General features: G+C 38.0%; 1 protein-coding gene across 12 annotated transcripts in view; it reads right to left on the bottom strand.

Moving 5' to 3' along the window:
• ERC1 (ELKS/RAB6-interacting/CAST family member 1) overlaps positions 1-20,196 on the bottom strand; it is a 399,110-nt gene that overhangs the window by 248,617 nt on the left and 130,297 nt on the right. For all 12 annotated transcript variants that reach the window (XM_079937377.1, XM_079937384.1, XM_079937381.1 and 9 more), the window contains 3 exons: positions 3,473-3,610; positions 2,072-2,212; positions 987-1,127 (listed from right to left, as the gene is read on the bottom strand). In XM_079937377.1, the coding sequence (XP_079793503.1) occupies positions 987-1,127; positions 2,072-2,212; positions 3,473-3,610 (420 nt within the window). The remainder of the gene's footprint in view (positions 1-986; positions 1,128-2,071; positions 2,213-3,472; positions 3,611-20,196) is intronic.

Raw genomic sequence — 20,196 nt, 5'->3', positions numbered from 1 at the left:
CAAAAATGGGCAGAAGACCTAAACAGACATTTCTCCAAAGAAGACATACAGATGGTCAACAAACACATGAAAGGATGCTCAACACCACTAATCATTAGAGAAATGCAAATCCAAACTACAATGAGGTATCACGTCACACCGGTCAGAAGGGCCATCATCAAAAACTCTACAAACAATAAATGCTGCAGAGGGTGTGGAGAAAAGGGAACCCTCTTGCACTGCTGGTGGCAATGGGAACTGGTACAGCCACTATGGAGAACAGTATGGAGGTTCCTTAAAAAACTACAAATAGAACTACCATATGACCCAGCAATCCCACTACTGGGCATATACCCTGAGAAAACCATAATTCAAAAAGAGTCATGTACCACAATGTTCACTGCAGCACTATTTACAATAGCCAGGACATGGAAGCAACCTAAGTGTCCATCGACAGATGAATGGGTAAAGAAGATGTGGCACATATATACAGTGGAATATTACTCAGCCATAAAAAGAAACGAAATTGAGTTATTTGTAGTGAGGTGGATGGACCTAGAGTCTGTCATACAGAGTGAAGTAAGTCAGAAAGAGAAAAACAAATACCGTATGCTAACAAATATATATGGAATCTAAAAAAAACCAAAAAAAAGGTTATGAAGAACCTAGGGGCAAGACAGGAATAAAGACGCAGATGTAGAGAATGGGCTTGAGGACACGGGGGGGGGGAAGGGTAAGCTGGGACAAAGTGAGAGAGTGGCATGGACATATACACACTACCAAATGTAAAATAGATAGCTAGTGGGAAGCAGCCGCACAGCACAGGGAGATCAGCTCGGTGCTTTGTGACCCCCTAGAGGGGTGGGATAGGGAGGGTGGGAGGAAGATGCAAGAGGGAGGGGATATGGGGATATATGTATATGTATAGCTGATTCACTTTGTTTTAAAGCAGAAACTTTAAATAAATAAATAAAGCAAAGCAAGAAATTGGAAAAGTTTTCTTTAACCTTTTTCAACTGCGAGTCCATCTTCAGACACTCTTCCTTCTTCTGCTCCAAAGCAATTTCTAGTGTCTTAAGCCGTGAGTCCTTTTTCAGTCCTGCGGAAGCCAGGGAAGAAGCATGCTCTTTCAGATCCAAGAGTGAAGCCTGAAAGAAGCAACATACATCTAGAATAAATACTATTTATTAACAAAATGGAGATTTAAATTCTTAAATTTATTTTCCTGGTGGTTTGTAGTTTCTTTCCATTAGCATATACTGACATATTTCCATTTCAAGAACATGAAATACAGAACAAAAACATTAGCTCTGGCTTTCAAGTCCTAACTAAAACAAAATGAATTCCCAAGAAATACCCACTGAATAGTGATTTAAAGAGCTCTACCAGTACATATCCATTCCCACAAAATACATGGAAGTAGGTCAAGCTTTGTGAATGTAGGCAGTCAACCTTAGTAGCTACACTGACTTTTTTCTTCTCTTCTAAGTTTGGAAGAAACATTCTATTAGAAACTTAAATTCCCATAAATTTTCCTAAAGATATTAGAAAGAAAACCCTGAGAATGCCCCTAAAGCTCATGATTATCTGATCACAAGGCATTAGGCATTTTTGCTATTTAGGTGACATCAACAAGATTCTTCAAAAGCAAAATCAAAGTATATTAAGTCACCTAATTGGTCAACAATCATTTAAGATTTCTCTGCCAATGTTGAGGTGATCGTTAAGAGCTGATGTAAATAGACTGTCCTCCTTGTTCATATTCCGTTCGTCTATCAGCTTCCTCACCATGAGCACAATATTTCTCCAAATGTAACTGGAGAAATACTGTTATTTTAGGATCTGTAAAATGTCATTAACAAGTAAGAAGTTAACTCATAACAGGTGGAAGAGGTAAGAGGTAAGACTTAGGAAATAAATGATTCAATCTACTATATCTCTGCAAAGCTTCCTGAAATAATCCCTGCTACAAGAAGATTCTTTAAATCTTCCAACAGATCGTTTTTTTATATGCATTCTGTAAACACCAACAACATATACACATAATGCACTGGCTAAGCAAACCAAATAATTCCATTTTGGTGATCTTGACCTCTTTCTCTGAGAGGTCGCCTTGCAATAGGCTGACTTTTTCTTTCAAGTCTTTAAGATCTTTTTTGTAGTTATCAATTTCCTCCTGCTTTTCTCGCTCATCTCGGTCCCGCTGGTCCTTTAAGCGTTCGATTGTCCGCTCCTGATAAGAGAGCACATCAATACATGAGAAAATTCCTTTCATACTTCTATCATATGACTGCAATTCAGCTTCTAGCTGATAAAATTTCACACTTCCATCCTCCATTCAAAAGACAGTGAAAGGTTGTTAATAATTTACCTTTTAAAGAATTCAACCTTCCAACCTATCTTGCCCTAACATACATCTGGTTTTGTTCTTTTGATTCCCCTAGGTTTCTTTTCCTATAACCTTAATTAGTATTAGATGTCCCTAGAGTATTCTTTTGGAATAATCTCATTTATTCAAATCCCAAGCAACAAAAAACTTATACATATACCCTAAGGACAATAAGTAGCAAATATTTCTTTTCTATATATAATTCACATGTTGCCTACAAAGCAATGGAAACAACTCACAACTCACACAGCAAAAAGGAGGAGGTTGGAGAGATTATGATTTGTTGAGCTTAAAGCATAAAGAAGGATAAAGAAAAGAGAAACCATTAAAACTTCTGTCAACAGATACTCAGGAAGTTTGAAAGTTGAAGCAATTTAAGTATATTTATGGGTATTATTTCTGAATATATTTGGGGATCAAGGCTTGATCCCTGGGCAGGAAGCCTGAAACATTCTGAGTTCAAGAGGCTTAAGGAACAGTAACCCTATTCCCTAAAGAAAAAATAAGAAGAAGAACAATCCAATTAAAATGCCCCACCAAGAGTCCTTAAACCTCCTCCAAGACATTAACACTTGTCATGTTGGGCCACTTCTTATTTAGTCAACCATTCCTGAAAAAAACTAGGTTTGCTCATGAAGGCAAAATGAAGTGGCAAGGCCACGACTAGAAAAACACCAAGTACGCTGTATTAATAACTAAAACCCACGAATATATTAGATCCCAATGCAGCACAGTAAAAGAGAACTAATGTTGCCTCCTGATGGTCAGTGTCTGACATTCCCACATCACCGAATTCTAGCTGACCATACACATAAAAAGAAGATAGTAAACAGGGAGCACATGGCTGATTCTTTAGAAACTTCAGCCACTGCCCTCCAGTACGGAATCCATCCTGCCTAGCAACAGATGCTTAAATTGGCAACAACAAAACGCATCTTCTTTCCCTTACACTGGGTACGTCAGCAACAGTACAGGCAGCTCTTTTCCCTTTTGCCAACGCGACTTCTTCTGTCTTCTCTATCAAGTCTCATCACTAAAGTGACTTTCAGATTAATGGGAAAGCAGAAGCAATGTGTCTGTGAGGAGTCTGGGCCAGTCACCCACCTTCTCGGCAAGGGCCTCCTCCAAAGTAGTCAAGGCGGTGTCAGTGTTGGTGGTGTCAGCCTGCAAGGATCTGACTCGCTCCTTCAAGCTGCTCATCTGCTTTTCCTTATCTCTAAGTTGCTCTTGGAGATTTTCAATCTGAGTTGTGTACACACATTTAAGGGGGGGAAAAAAGGAAATTAAGAGAAATACAAACAGTCACAATAAAAATCATTTTAAGTTGGAAACAGGTAGATCAGGGTTGTCAGTGTGTGCTCTGTAGAAATAATTTAACCCTAAGGGTCTTAGAACTTCATGCAAAGCTTTAACCTGAGAATTTATAGCCAGAAGAAAGAAAAGACATACACATGGGTATGGTCATACATGCAGAGTCATAAATCTCTATAAAGAAATAAGGGAAGTAGCTAGGGAGAAAAGACCCAACATATAGGGATGGGGATAAAGGGTCTTAAGACCTACAGAGAGGAAAGCCATGAGAAACTGGATTACTTCCAAACCAACAGTGCAAATGCCCAGAGAGATTCCTTTAAAAAATGCTGAGGGAGGACAGCAAATTGAACAGCTGTACGCTAAGAAAAACAAATCAGCTGTAAAAAGGAAAAACTGTTCTTAAATGCTAGTGTTCAAGTTAGGTTTTTATATCATCTTTTATTTGAACAGCAAGCATTCTCAATGAAATTTATTATTATAGTTATTCATTCCTTTATATACACTAGTACGCATTCATTTACTCAAAAAACTATTGGTGAATTCTCTATTCTATGCCAGGCACTAGTGACACAAAAGAAAATGAACAGACCCATTTTCATTACAAGATGGGAAGGGGACTTTATGCAGCTGAATTCAAGCTATGGATGGCCTTCCATGCCATCCTAACGAGCACACATTTTACTCTAGACAGATGCGAACTATTAGGGACTTTTAAGCAAAGAAATGGTCCGGTCAGTTCTGTATTTCAGACTGATAATTCTGACAGCTGTGGAGAAGATATTCAATATCTATGGGGAGTTATGTAGAGACATGGAAACTGCTAGGAGATCGTATCAATTCAGGTAAGAGAGTTTGGAAACTAAATGAGCTAAGAGAGATGGAAAATAGGGGATGGGTTTGTGAAACAGTGTGGAAACAGCATTTTATCACTAGGGAGACTCCCGTACACACCATGAAAAATAGTAAGCAAAAATATGGAGGAACTGTAGAGAGATATTCTTAATAAGCAAAAGGAAAATAAGACAACTATTCTAAAACTCACAAACTTCATTCTTTCATTCAGCTACGTGCTAGGCAGTTTTCTAGGTGTTGAGGATACAGAATTAATCCAAACAGACAAAAATCCCTACCCTCAAAGAGCTTAACCCTAATACGGTAGACAAGGAATGAATGAATGAAATGAACATAGTATGTAGGATGGTGCTAAGTCCTACGGAGAAAAATGAAGCAGGAGAATATTATATCATCAACTACTCTTGAACTAGCTGGTTTATTTCACATGGCTTTCAAAAAGCAATGTAAATGTTATCTGCTTTGGGACGACTTTCTTGCTCTTACCTCCATGACAATAAGATGGCCACAGTCTGTATGCCATCACACATGAAAAAAGTATTGATCTATATCATACATATACACATCTCCCATTCTTTTCTCTATCTATACATTTGTCTCCATTCTTCCATCTATCTATACATTATAGCATGAATCTCCAACCATATTGTTATTACTCATTCTATACACATCTCCACAAATAGACTGGATCTTACTCCTCTACCCCAGCTTTGTATCTTCATATCTGGCACACATCAGGTCTATAATAAATATTGGTTCATTAGTCGGTAATAATACATAAGCTTGGACTTTTATAAACTGTATTTAGGCACACACATAAACTTCTGCCAAGAAAAGAACTACAAAAGAACCTAAATCCAACCTTCATAATTCCTGCATCAATCCATTTAATATAAGCTCTTTAAGGGTCTGCTTCATTCCAAGCAGACCCTTCCAAGGGGAAGAAAAAAAGGTCCCTCTCTACAGTCCATGAGAATTCCACAGCAGAACAAATAAGCTAAGCGAAAAGATGCAGCGAACTCAGAATAGGGAACCATGAGTACTGTAAGGCTTGGATTTTCACTCTTTAACAAAGGAAGAATCCTACAGGTGAACCACTGAAATTGGCTCCAGTCTTTTCTATGCCAATAAAGTCCAAAGCATACTGTGAGAGAAAAGACCATCACATATGGGAAGCATTAGTTTCCTTTAGTTTAATCAGACACTCCTATTGGAATCTCATATGGATCAATACTTATGTAAATTCACAACCACTAAAGAGATTTTGCCACTTAAAAGTCGAGTACTCCATAACATACAGAAGCCAATGCCCTGGTGTTTACATGTGTAACCAGCTGTGCGGGTCACCTTAGTTGCTGACGTATAAACCTTATACAAAAAAAAATATATCATTTTGTTGATTAGACTTTTTTTTACCAAGAAAGAGCAGTACAACCACCTTTTTTAAAAAATAAAATTTCATAGAACCAATCAAGTTTTACATACAAGAAAACAGAGATTTGTTTTATGAGCCCACCTAGTATACAAACAGCCCTTACATGCATAATAAGGATTATACCCTTCTTTCTCCTCCATCATCAGCATCTATGAAAAAATTAAGATGTTAACTGTTAACAATTCCACTTGTATAATTTGTATGTAGTCCAACTCTTAAAGGGATCCATTATTCTTTGCCAGCAAAAACAAAAAAAACCAAACAAACCAACAAACAAAAAGACTTTTCCTGATATACTCGGGTGCAGAAGCTGCTAAACCATGTAAAATCCCCATTAACAAGTTCTCCCTAAGCTACTTTCTTATCCAATTACCCAGCTGTCTAAACTGTTGAGTTGGAGGGGAGGAAGACGATGCCTATTCCTGGAGAGCAGAAATAGCCATTCCACGGCGAAGAAAGGGCAGCGCTCACTAGAGCTGTCTCCTTTGGGCAAGCTGCTGTCGGCAAGGAAGACTTGCAGTAGATGCAGATGTGTGCAAACCAGCTGCAAGAGCATTAACCCAAAAGAAGCTCTGTGTGGTGAGTGGTAGGATGGGTGTGTACAAAGCACTTTCCATTTACCCAGCATCACGATGGACAGCAGCTGAATCCTACTGAAAACTCCTTTTATATATCCTCACTTTGGTTGTGACTCAAAATCGTGATTTTGTGATCAAGGCTCTCTGGGTTCAGACAAGTAGCTAACCAAGGGGTGTATGAATGCCATCATATTAATCTTGCCATTATTCTCTTCTTTTAACTAATCCAATATAGAGGCTGTGAAAACTGTTCACCCTAATAGTCCCATATCACACCATTTCAGTATTTACTATGCAATTTCTATAAAATATATAGTGGAAATCCCATTCTATACCAAGTTCAATTATCCACAGGATCTAAAATATACTATTTACAAAAGCTTTGACTCTAACAGCTAAGAGAAAAACTGGATCAGTTATGCACATACTTGACTATTAATGATAAAGATGACTGTTTCAGAATCATGCTAAGTGGAAAAATACTCCTTTAAATATGCTCAGAATATGTACCCCCAAAAAAGAGGAAAACTTTCCATTTTGTAGAAACAGAAACCACAGAATCTCTAGAATGGCAATATGATAAAAACAACAAGAAATTACTCGTGATGGGGGTGGTGGAGGAGGCAGAGGCAGTGGCGACATGAGGGGCCACTAACACTAACAGAGAGTGTGGTATGTGTCAGGCACTGTTTTCAGAAATTTATGTATAACAGCTATTGAAGCTCCACCACAAGACTATAATTATTAGGCAATCTAGCTCCAGAATTGTACTCTTAATCACTGTGCTATAAATAATATGTTCTATGATGGGGGGGAAAAAAAGAAAGAAAAGAAGAATCACACAAAGATGTCTCAAGCATCTTTCCATAAACGATTCCTCGTTATTAAGTAGTGTTTATCAATAAACACAGTGTTATTACTACAGTCACATATGAAAATACTCTCCCCTACAGAAGCAAAGATGGAAGCGTGGAGCATCTTCCATGTACTTCCATGTACAGTCAAACATAACACAGTAAAGCTGGTGGGCAGAACCAAAGGCACTTGATATCAGGATCAGTATCATGATAGTATTAGGACAGTCTGTTTAGCCTTTCAAGGGGTAGAAGGAGGCTAGTTTATTTATACACACAGACTAAGGAGCACTTAACAATAGCTAAAAAAGCTTTTCTTCTTTTACTTTAATAACTTATACTTAATAATATTGAAAATAAAAAGTTGTTGCAGAAAATGACGCATTTTATAATTCTATGGGCTCTTCCTACTTTATGCATAACCGATCTGTATTAAGAAGAAATCATTAAGCAGCTATTAACATGTATTCAATTTCTGCATGAGTAAAATTGTGTAGAGATCAAAGGCATTGGTGTTTATTCTATATATGTGTCCCTGGTGATAAATAGGGAGGGGGAGGGTCAATCAGGTTTACACATACAGCCTAAAATCATAGAGAAGAACTTAAGAGTGAAGAATTCAAGAAAGAAACACTTTTTAAATAACTATTTAGAGAAAGAAGGCACTTTCCTTAAAATAACCTCTCTAATTAGAGTATAACTCTGTTAACTGGGCTAGAAAGAAAATAGAAATAATTATTACATTAAATAGAGCCTTTCTTCTCCTCGTACAATTTTTATTTTACAAAGAGAGAAAAACTGATGAAAGGAAGTCTAATGCAGAATGCATGCTGCACGCGAATCCATCAAATCTGCACACCAGCTCCACACTGGCACGGACTTCTTAACATCTTTTGTTTTGTTTTTTATCAGCATTGCCAGTTGTCAGAAACTATCATGGTTCAACGTGGGTGATTTATTCCTAGTCAAGTGGAACTGATTACTCCGCTGCTGAGGCCCTAATCACTGAGCAAACGTAGAAGGGGCTTCCTATAGGACGTAGTTCTAAGGACAAGAAATCCCAATACTTCTTGCAGTCGCCTAGCTACTTGGAACATCATTTAAAGGAAAGAATTTTTTGATGATGCCTCCACACTTGTTCTAAGCAGCCATCAGTGTCAAATGTATTGTGGAAAGCAAGTTACTCAGAAAGGCTCTGACCTTTACCTTCTTGGTTGATAATACCTCTCAGTATCAGTGGTAAAAGTACAGGCTGGATGAACTGGTCATAATCAGCTGGCAAAAGAGATCTACAGTAATCAATGGAATCTCAAAAGGAAAAATTCACTAAGTCCCCTGATCTACGCAATTGTTTGTCTACCATCCTGCAGGCCTGTGAAATGTACTAACAAGGCACAACTATACTTTACCAAAATGATCAGGGTTTGCCCAGACTGTACTGGCCTCTAAATTTTACTTGTCCAGTTATATGTTTCCAATGATTAGAGGATACAAGAGTTAACAAAGTCATGTGGAACTCTAAGCAGTGTTTTAAACACAATTTAGGTTGTTAAAACTCCCATATCTATATTCTCAATTACTGTTTAGGGTCTTTAACAAGCCCAGCAAAGATTTTGGCTGACAACCAATTATTTCTTTGGTTGAGTTTCCCTCCCAATCGTGCTATTCTCTCATCATATAAGTAATGGACGGATTACCGTGATGAATAAATAGCTAGCTATGTCCCACAGGGCAAGTTACTTGTTCCTTCTAATTACTTACCTACAAGACAAAGACCACTAATATTCCTTTCAATTCTAAAATACAACTGTATTCTTATGATGGGAAAGACGAGAACATTTAAAAAGTAATAAACTTCAGCAGAGTACTACTGTATTTTATCTTAAAAACTGTTCAAATCGAACTATACAGGAAGTATAGGTATGACCTTTAGGAAAATACAGGGTCCATTGCTCTGGTTAGAGTTTATTAATTGTTGGGAGGGAAAGTAAGTTCCTTGATAGACTTGCTCATGGTACAGATAATGGAACTAGGGACCTCTTGAATTAAAATAACTGGATAATATGAAGCAAAAGCTGGTGAGACCAAAGGTCACTGCCAGTCAAGATCTGCTTGGTAGACAATTAAGGAAATGGTTCAAATACCTCTTTTTATATCTGGCAGGCATATATAAAAATTTGACGGATAGTCATATGCTAAAATTGCTTAAAAAAAAAGAGGATCCATAAATCTATAGTGGCTATGCTTTTGAAGCGGCAGCAATGATGAGACTGTACTTAGGACCTCAATTCACATCTATACAAATGGCATCCCTTGAAGTTGTACAATAACAATAGATAGAACACTCTTAGATCTAATAGTTCACTACATTTTAGTGATGAAAGAACTCAGTATTTTTAAGTAACTAATTAAAGCAGAAACACTAGGCTTAGTTTCTGCCCATCCCCCCACAAAGAACCACTATTCTTTGTATTACTTATTACCAATAACAAAGTTGGGAAAAATCAAGTACATAACAATAGAAGGCTAGCTAAATTAAATATGCTCTATCAACCATTGCAATTCATATATTGATGATTAATTAAGGATATGCAAACTTCTTTATTATATAATATTACATGAAAATGAAAAGTTATCAAAATGTACAATATTATCCCAATTTGAAGGAAAAGTTTATTTTTACATAGAATTTTCCTCGTTATACCTTTTCCACATTTTTCAGATATTCAGAATGGACATACCATCATTTCAATGATAATGACAAAAGCAATAATTTTCTAACTCCTATCTGTGAAATTTTAGGATTTACAAGAAATATGATTAGGATCATGATAAGAGAGATTCTCCTAACATACGCACTTAACAACATGGGAAATCTCTAGCGGTTTCTGTGGGACATGTGAGCATTTCTATTTAACCCACACCTTCCACCGGTGCATACTGTGGGACCAAGCCAAGCTGTCAGAGACTTGGGGGGTTTTCCGCAATGCCAAAGCAAGACTGAGAGATGACAAATGAATCCAGAGAAAACAAGACTTTCGAAACCTATTTGAAATATAAGGTCCAAAGGAAACAGCAACAGGATGCTTCACATAGTTTAAGTCTAAATTCAAGTTCATCTCACTAAATTTTTATTTTAGCCAGGCCTACTTTTATGGCCTGAAGTAAGCTAACTTGTACTAAAAGTCAATCCTAGTGTGACAAGGCTGGGTTTCCCAAGAAGCAGACCTTGAGACAGATTTTACTGTTCAAGAAATTAGAGGGTGCTCTTGGGATCAATACCAGTGGAAAGGAAGTGGAGCAGGGGGGAGCATGATGGTGCAGAGGGAGAAATTAGGGCTTCCATGAAGTCCCAAAGGATTCAGACAACCCCATGGGGAGCTCTGAATCTGTGATGACCTTTCAGAGTTGCCCCAAGTCAGGGCAATGGATTCAAGCCCTTGTACCCTACAAGGATCAATCACTGGAAACCAATGGGGAGGGGTGTGGCCTTGTACAAGGTAGGTCTCTTTAGCCAAGGCAATCTCCACAGGGGATACTTCCAGCACCTGGGGGAATACATCCTTCAACCTTCAAGGGGGGATCTGGGTCACTCATCACAGCATCCATTATACCCAGCAGCTATGTATGTGCTCTTTCTAGTTAAATAACATTTAACATGAAATTGTAATTGCCCTCAATTTATGCTACATTTGAACCATATACGTAATTTTATGGCTTTGTAAAACCTAGAGACCCTTCTATCGCAACTAGATTGTTTCACCAATGGTGGGCATTTTGAAGCAGGAGTTCGGGGATGGCCTTTAAGGTGTGTCTGACATCCCAGTCCACACAAATGAGCCATGTGCATTTTTACATGAAGAGCACCCGCAGCTTTCATCAGATTGTCAAAAGGGTAGGAGAAAAGTAAAAAATCATTAATTAGTGGCATTCTTTTCAAATACCCACAACATTTTCTAAAACAAATAGCCACTTCACTTAAAATTGCTTGCTTAGCTGTTTTACAAAGATACTGTGTTACCAAATTTGCTGTGTAAGAGTTTGGCCTGGTTGGGATGCAGGGAGAATAGATCCAAACAACAGTTCCTCACCCAAATGCAATGGAAGCCCAAGAATCTTATTAAATTTAGTAAATTCTCCTTGGTCAACTTGAATGATTTGTCTAATCTGAAAAACCCCTGTAGGAAAAAAAAAGTGTCAGGAGAAAAAAGTAAGGAGGTCTGGCAATTACAGGAAGATAAAATAGATAAAGGACAAAGTACATGTCTGATGCTGGAAGCTATTTTCTGGTGAGGGTGTACACATCGGTATGGCAGAGAGAAGGAAGAGCACAAAAAGCTACTTCATCAAAGTTTGATTTAATAACTTCTTCAGGAGGTTAATTATTTCAACTTCTCAACTAGAGTTGACAGGCACCTAGGCATCTATCCAAACAGGCATTCCCACAGGTGAGAATGCAATGCAAGTTAATTCATGCCAAATTATAAGCAGTTTTAAGCAGAAGAAAATACTAACTGTGCTTCAAAACTTTGATCAAGCATTTTTTTCCCAAATCCTTTGCCCCTTTCTAGATACTTATCTATGTAATATCTATACTGTGGCAAGTTCCTACTACACGGTCTCCTGAGAGACTACTAAGAACAACCTTTGTCCCAAAAGGATGACCCTTCCATATGACTTGTTAATTACTATTTTTCAAGTTTAAAGTATGTTTTCAGTCAAAACAGAAGTCAGGGCACTCCAAACTAGAGCTTGCAAGACTCTGAGAATATTAATATGGCATACGATCAACAGAAAATGGACACATTACATAAATCCTCAAATTATTCATGAAGCTACTTAAAAGTCCAAAGAAATGATGCTTTAATAAGAGTCAAAATTATTTCTGTGTTGTACAAAGCATTACCCTATAAGCCTTTGAATGCTTCTTGTTTATATTATACCCTAGCACTTGAAAATAAAGCATTTATCCAAAGGCTATGTTCTCTCAGGTCCATTCCTATTGCCTCCATGATAATGGTGGTAGAACAAGTTTCTACAACTCTCCAGGTGAAAAATACAAGGCTCTTTAAAAACACATCCACTCTTATCCCAGGAATGCCAGGTTGATCCACCATACAAAAATCAATCAATATAATGTACCATATTAATAAAGAACAGAAACCACATGATCATCCCAATAGCTACAGAAAAAGCATTTGACAAAATCCAACACCTCTTCATGATAAAAAAACACTCAATAAACTAGGAACAGAAGGGAACTTCCTCAACTGGATAAAAGGCATCTGTAAAAATCCCAGTTAACATCATACTCAAGGTGAAAAATGAAAACTTTTCCCCTAAGATAAAGAACAAGACAAGGATGTCCACTCTCACCACCTCTATTCATCATTACACTGGACAATTAGGGAAGGGCAATTAGGGAAGAAAAAGAAATAAAAGGCAGCCACATTGGAAAGAAAAGTACAGCTACCTCTATTTGCAGATGGCATTATCTTATACATAGAAAATACTAAAGAATCCACTAAAACACCATTAAAGACAATAAACCAATTTAGCCAAATTTCAAAACCCAAGACCAATAAACAAAAATCACTTGTATGTCTTTACACTAAAACTAAATAATCTAAAAATGAAGTAAAGAAAATTCCATTTACAACAGCATCAAAAATAATAACATATTTAGGAATAAATTTAAAGAAGTGCAAGGCTTGTAAACTGAAAACTACAAAACATCAATGAAAGAAACTAAAAACAACCTAAATAAGTTAAAAGACATCCTGTGTTGATCAACTGAAAGACCTGATGTTGGGGGGGCGCTTACTTCTTTTTTTGCACTCCCAAAAGCCAAAACGATCCTGAAAAGGAGCAAAGGTAGAGGATTCACAGTGTCCAATATCAAAACCTATTACAAAGCTACAGTAACCAAGATAGACATATAAATTGATGGAACAGAACTTAAAGTTCAGAAATGAACATGTGTGTCTACGTACAACTGATTTTTAGCAATGGTCCCAAGACCATTCAGTGGAAAAAGAACAGTCTTTTCAACAAATGGTGCTGGGACAAATGGATATCCACATGCAAAATAATGAAGTTGAATCCCTACCTTACACCATATACAAAAATTAACTAGCAATGGACCAAAGACCTAAATGTAAAAGCTAAAACTATAAAACTCTTAGAAGAAAACACAGGAGGAAATCTTTGTGACCTTCAATTAGGCAATGGTTTCTTAGATATGATGTCAAAAACATAAGCAACTAAAGAAAAAACAGATAAACTGGACTTCATCAAATTTAAAACTTTTGTGCATCAAAGGATGCTATCAAGACAGTGAAGAGATAACCCAGAGAATGGGAGAAATATTTGCAAATCACTTATCTGGTATGGATGGAATCTCCCGAATAAAGACTTTCTAGAACTCAACAATAAAAAGACAAATAACTCAATTTAAAAATGGGCGAAGGATCTGAATAGACATTTCTCCAAAGAAGATACACAGATGGCCAGCAATTACATGAAAAAACATTCAACATCATTAGTCATTATGGAAATACAAGTCAAAACCACAACAACGTACCACTGCACACCCATTAGAATGGCTATTTGAAAAAGAAAAATAACTAGTGTTGGCAGAAACGTAAAACGGTTCAGCCGCTTTAGAAACAGTTTGGCGGTTCCTCAAAAAGTTACAGGTAAAGTTAACGTCAATTCTATTCCAAGATATAAACTCCAGAGAAATGAAAAACATATGTTCATACAAAAACTTGTACATAGATGTAACACAATCATTATTCAAGTAGAAACCACCCAAACGTCCAGAAACTGATGAATGGATAACAAAAATGTGCTATATTCATTACAATGGAATATTATTCAGCCATAAAAAGGAATAAAGTACTGACACTTGCTACAACATAATGAACCTTGAAAACATTAAGTTAAAGAAGCAAGACATAAAAAGCTACATATTATATGATTACATTTATATCTAGAATAGGCAAATTGATAAAGACAAAAAGTAGGTAGTGGTTGCAGACACAGGTAGGGGTTGTGACAGGTATGGGTTTCTTTTTAGGGTCATGAAAATGTTCTGGAACTGGACAAAAGTGATGGTTGCACAACCTTGTAAATATACCAAAAACAACTGAATTATATAGTTTAAATTGGTAAAGTTTACAGTATGTGAATTATATCTCAATTAGGGAGGAAAAAAAGCATCAGTCCAATTAATCCCATGGTGCTAGCTTTAAAAGTCAAGGTTCCCCCCTCCCCCCCTCCACCCAGGGGTTTTTACAACCAAAAAATGTTTCTAGATCTTGTACAATGCCCCTTTTGAGACAAAACTGTCCCTCCCATCCCAGTTAAGAAACACTGATATAAATGGAATGAAACTGTAATCTATTCATTTGAAGTGTCAATCTTTAAAAAGCATAGTTTCTGTGACAGAATAAGAAAATAGAAAAAAAAAAAAAGTCAAGGTTCCCAATATCCATCAACGAAGCGTGAAACTACTCTAGTACTGAGATTTATCTGGCGTTATTCCCCAAATAACACAAATACAGATAACAGTTTAGTCAAGTTTCTCCGTTCTTAATGGACTTAAAAATTCTCTTGCAATCACTGTGTCATCCATGCACATAGTCTGACGCACATCTAGATGGCGTCTCTTCCACGTTAGATCACTCATACGCAAAAGTTTTCATCTAGACAGTTGTGCTGCTCACCTATGATGATCTCCAAATTAAATACATAGCATTAGTTCACCTTCTGCTGTCAGCCTGCCCTTTCTGCACACCTTATTCCTCTGTACCCTTTTCCTATCAATTATTTTCATACCCAGTGATAATGCCTCAACTGGGTAAAACAATTTAAAACTGTTTAGAATTCCTTCTGGTTTGAAGTGACTTCTGTTGACAGCAAAGGATGATAGTAGACGTCCTATGAATAAGAGATTAAAACACTGAGCAAAAAAAAAAACAAACAAAAAAACACCGAGCAGAACATGGAAATACACAAAAAAGTCATACGACAACAGAAAAGAAAGTGAGAGCTTTATTACCATACCGCACAAACAAAATCTCGCCCTCATATTCTCAATCCTTTATCCAACATTTTTATTCAACTGGAGCAGATATTTTGCACAGACGGCCGCAACAATGTCTCCGACTTTACGGCTCTTCTGTAAGTGGCTTTGCCACTCCTCCAGTAAGACGTGGAGTATTTTTCTTGACGCTCCCGCCACCAAATCAAGTTAGGTCCTGTGACTACTGTGACCAGAAGAGTACAGACAAAAGGAATCCCCTGCTGCTTCCAAACCAACTCCTAGCGTAACCCTTAACTGGCCATGTAGACACGTAGCCAGAGGCCAAGGAATACCCAGGCAGGATGTACGCAAATGAAGCAACCATCCTGGTAGTGGGTCACTCAGCTGCAGACACCCCCAGCTGTCACCAAACAAATCAGGGACAAACTATGGAAGAGAGCCCTTCCTGAATTCCTGATTCACAAATAAAATGCCTGTTTACTCCACTAAGCTTCAGTGACAGTTTGTTATGCAGCGAGAGGTTTTCCTCCCCCCCCACCCCCCGTCTATCTTTACAATGCTATTGCTCTTTCTGTTTTAATCACTGATATCGAAAGTGTATTGTTTCTAGATTATCAGAAGATAGGGATGAGGCATGTTGTGTTTTCTTTTATTGTTTTTATTTTTTGGAGAGGGGTGTTCTGGAAGAGGAGGGATGGTGAGGAGGAACATAATATGAAAAGATATATAATGAAAAGATATTTTGTAACAAAGTGAACTAAGATCCTCCCTTTTTTAGGGAATAATTCTTCAATCATTGTAAGATGTCACTTGTATAAGACCAGAATCAGTTAAAAACAGTTATCTACTGACAAATGGAAGTTAAATCAGACTTTGCAAGTTCAACTATCTACCCTCCTTAAGGTTTACTTGAAAAAGTGAGGGGAAAAAAGTTATATGAAGCAAAGTAAATCCACATGGAGCATATTCCCCAGCAGAAATGTTATCATCAATCAGACTTCATTTACTATGCATTGTTTTTTCAATAAAATATTTCAAGAATTTAGCTATACATATTTTCTACTGAGGACAAAAATTTTTAATTAAACTGAGTTCTATTAAAAAATAATAAAGAAAGAAAGAAAAGGGACAATTCTAATGCCTAAGTATATTAAGTTTCCAACTTAAAATCCAATTAGGGCCTGACCTGCTCTTCTTTCAACTTAGCTTCATTAGCAGCTGGCTTGTGATTTAAAAATAATATTTAGAGAACATTACAATTAATCCTTATTAAAAATAAAAGCACAATTTTTAAAATATTAATTTTCTCAGAATAAATTAGTAAATATTGTTTTCAATGATAAAATATATTCTTTCCATTTTATGATATGGAAAAAGTGAAGAAATGAACATGTGCTTAAGTCAAGACTCTACAGCAAACAAATAGAGTATATAAAGAAGCTATTCTTTCTGACTTCCTATGGAAAACAAAGTAACAGGAGACTTAAAGAACCAATCTAGGACCACAAAAAGGGAAAACTTTCCAATTCAATTATCAGTTAGCTTTCTGCTACCGATAAATCTAAACTCTAAATACCAAAACCTAGGAAACTGGAGATGCAGGCAAGGTGAAATAAAGAGAAGTTACAGACGCATAGAAGGGGAAGATGATAACGTCTGCGTCAGCAAATTAAACTCCAAGCTACATTACCATTTATAATCAATCAAGCAAGAAGCTGTACAATTTTAACACAGATTTTGAATGCAGCTCAGATTCAAATGCTCAATTACATTTTCCAGGTCAGTGATTTATTATAAAGATAAGAAATTTACTGTAACACAAAACTACTTTAAACCATAGGGGAGAGCCCTGGAAAGGAGAGGCCACTGCTAATCCCATTGTACTGCATGCTTGGCCATCTGCTATTGTCTCATTTCATTCTCTGAGCACAGGGCTACCCCTGTGCGTACAAATACATATACTACCTAGAAAGCTGGAAGGCTATGGGCAGGCAGTGGTGGCCCAGTCAGAGCCAAAATCGGTCCAGAGTATGTGATTCACAATCCAGCCACTATCAAAGCTGCTACTATTTTCAGAAAACAAGGACTTTTCATGCATATTTAATATGCCAAAGTAATACATTATTTCCTGGTATTCTCCTTAAATATTAAAATAGTTAAATATTACTTAAATTTACAATTGTAAGTATTATTTGTGAGAAAAATGATAGAGAATGCAGATGACAAGAACAAGGAAAGGATGAAAGCAGAGTTACCATCTGCTCTTCCTTATGGAATAAATGTCTAAATCAAGAAGCAAAATAGGGACCTCCCTGGTGGTGTAGTGGTTAAGAATCCGCCTGCCAATGCAGAGGACATGGGTTCAAGCCCCAGGAAGATCCCACGTGCTGCGGAGCTAATAAGCCCATGCACCACAACTACTGAGCCTGCATGCCACAACTACTGAAGCCCACGAGCCTAGAGCCCATGCTCCGCAACGAGAGAAGCCACTGCAATGAGAAGCCCGCGTACCGCAATGAACAGTAGTCCCCGCTCGCTGCAACTAGAGAAAGCCTGCACGTAGCAATGAAGACCCAACACAGCCAAAAATAAATAAATTAAAAAAAAAAGAAGAAGCAAAGTAGGTTAAGTGTTGCATAGAATTAAGACATGTCTCCAGGGACTTCCCTCGTGGTCCAGTGGTAAAGAATCCGCCTTACAATGCAGAGGATGCTGGGTCGATCCCTGGTCAGGGAACTAAGATCCCACATGCCGCAGGGGCAACTAAGCCCATGAACCACAACTGCTGAGCCCGCGTGCCACAAACTATAGAGCCCACGAGCTCTGGAACCTGCGCACCACAACTACAGAGCCCATGCGCCCTGGAGCCTGCACACCACAGCTAGAGAAGAGAAAACCTGCCGCTACAACTACAGAGAAGCCCACGCGCTGCAACGAAAGACCCTGCGTGCCTCAATGAAGATCCCGCATGCTGCACCTAAGACCTGATGCAGCCAAAAGTAAATTTAATTAATTAATTTAAAAAAAAAAAGACATGTCTCCAGGAAAATCTCAAGTTCCACCTGTAAGGTTATACTTCAGTATACCACCGCAGGTAAATTTCTAAAGTTTCTGATGGAAAATCTTCAGGGCCAGGGGAAAGAAATATTGAATTCTATTTATTAGTTTCCTAAATAAACTAAGAGGACAATAAAGATGAGTACATTCTCTGAAAACCTTCTCATTATGTAAGAAATGGGAATAATTTTCCCAGAGACCAGGTAATATGAGAGATCATAATAAGAAAGAAAAGGCAGTGAGAGACAGAGCTCTACCAGAAATTTTTAGGAATCCGTATTACAAATGTATGAAGTCCAGAGGTGAAATTCCAGGGCGTGACCCTCTGGAAAGGACACTATTCCCCTTTTTCATTCACACCGCTCTCTCAGCTTGGGACGTCTTACCCCTTCCCCATCTGTCTAGCAAACTTTCACACACCTTTCAAGACTCGACTGCTAAGACCTCTCTTAGACTCCTTTCACACAGGTCGAATCTGGAATGTCTTGCTTTGTGCCCACTGTACACCACTTGTATGTTAACTTCTTTAACTGCTACAACCCTGAGACTCTGAGAGCAGAAACGATCCTGTCTGTGTACTTAGCACAGTGCCAGGTGCACAGCAGAAGGCAATGTTGACTGCATGAATGAGACAGCTGAGGACGCCTGGGAAGACTGGGACGCCCACAGGAACATAAAGTGACTGTGAAACTATAAATGTACTCAGTAAGGGGGGAAAGGAGAGAAGCCAAGAAGATTCCAGTGTATACAAATAGACACACTGCTTAGAAAGCTAGGCCAACATGCACATGATCAAGTGGCTCACATCACTCCAAGAAGGAATTATACAGAATGACAATGAGTCCAATGGACTCAGACTTTCAAGACAGATTTCTTCTGGATGAAGAACAGAGGAGAAAACGGATTTACAAAGGAACTGCACTGTATAGCACAGGGAACTGCTCGATATTCTGTAACAACCAAAATGGGAAAAGAACTTGAAAAAGAATAGTTACATGTAAATGTATAACTGAATCACTTTGCTGTACACCTGAAACTAACACAACATTGTAAATCAACTATACTCCAATATAAAATAAAAATTTTTTAAAAATAAAAAATAAATTAGACCTGCCAACAAACTGGGATTACCAAAAAAAAAAAAAAAAAAAAAATTCCTACAGACAACAAAAGGAGGTCTAAGAATTGTTTGGATAAACATATCAATCTGATAGAGTTTTCTTACAATATACCACAAAAGTCTTTTCTGGGCCTATGCAACATTTTATCACCTACATGGATGCATAAAGAATATATTCATGGGCATCCCTGGTGGTGCAGTGGTTAAGAATCCACCTGCTAATGCAGGGGACACGGGTTTGAGCCCTGGTCCGGGAAGATCCCACATGCCGCGGAGCAACTAAGCCTGTGCGCCACAACTACTGAGCCTGCACTCTAGAGCCCGCAAGCCACAACTACTGAGCCCGCGCTCTACAGCCTGCGAGCCACAACTACTGAGCCCGCATGCTGCAACTACTAAAGCCCGCATGCCACAACTACTGAAGCCATTGCGCCTAGAGCCCATGCTCCACAACAAGAGAAGCCACCGCAATGAGAAGCCTGTGCACAGCAACAAAGAGTAGCCCCCGTGCGCCGCAACTAGAGAAAGCCCACACGGAGCAACAGAGACCCAACACAGCCAAAAATAA

The sequence above is a fragment of the Stenella coeruleoalba genome (assembly GCF_951394435.1).
Source record: "Stenella coeruleoalba genome assembly, chromosome: 11".
Classification (NCBI taxonomy): domain Eukaryota; kingdom Metazoa; phylum Chordata; class Mammalia; order Artiodactyla; family Delphinidae; genus Stenella; species Stenella coeruleoalba.
Note: the sequence above shows the minus strand (reverse complement) of the source record. Positions and strands in the feature narration are given on the sequence as shown.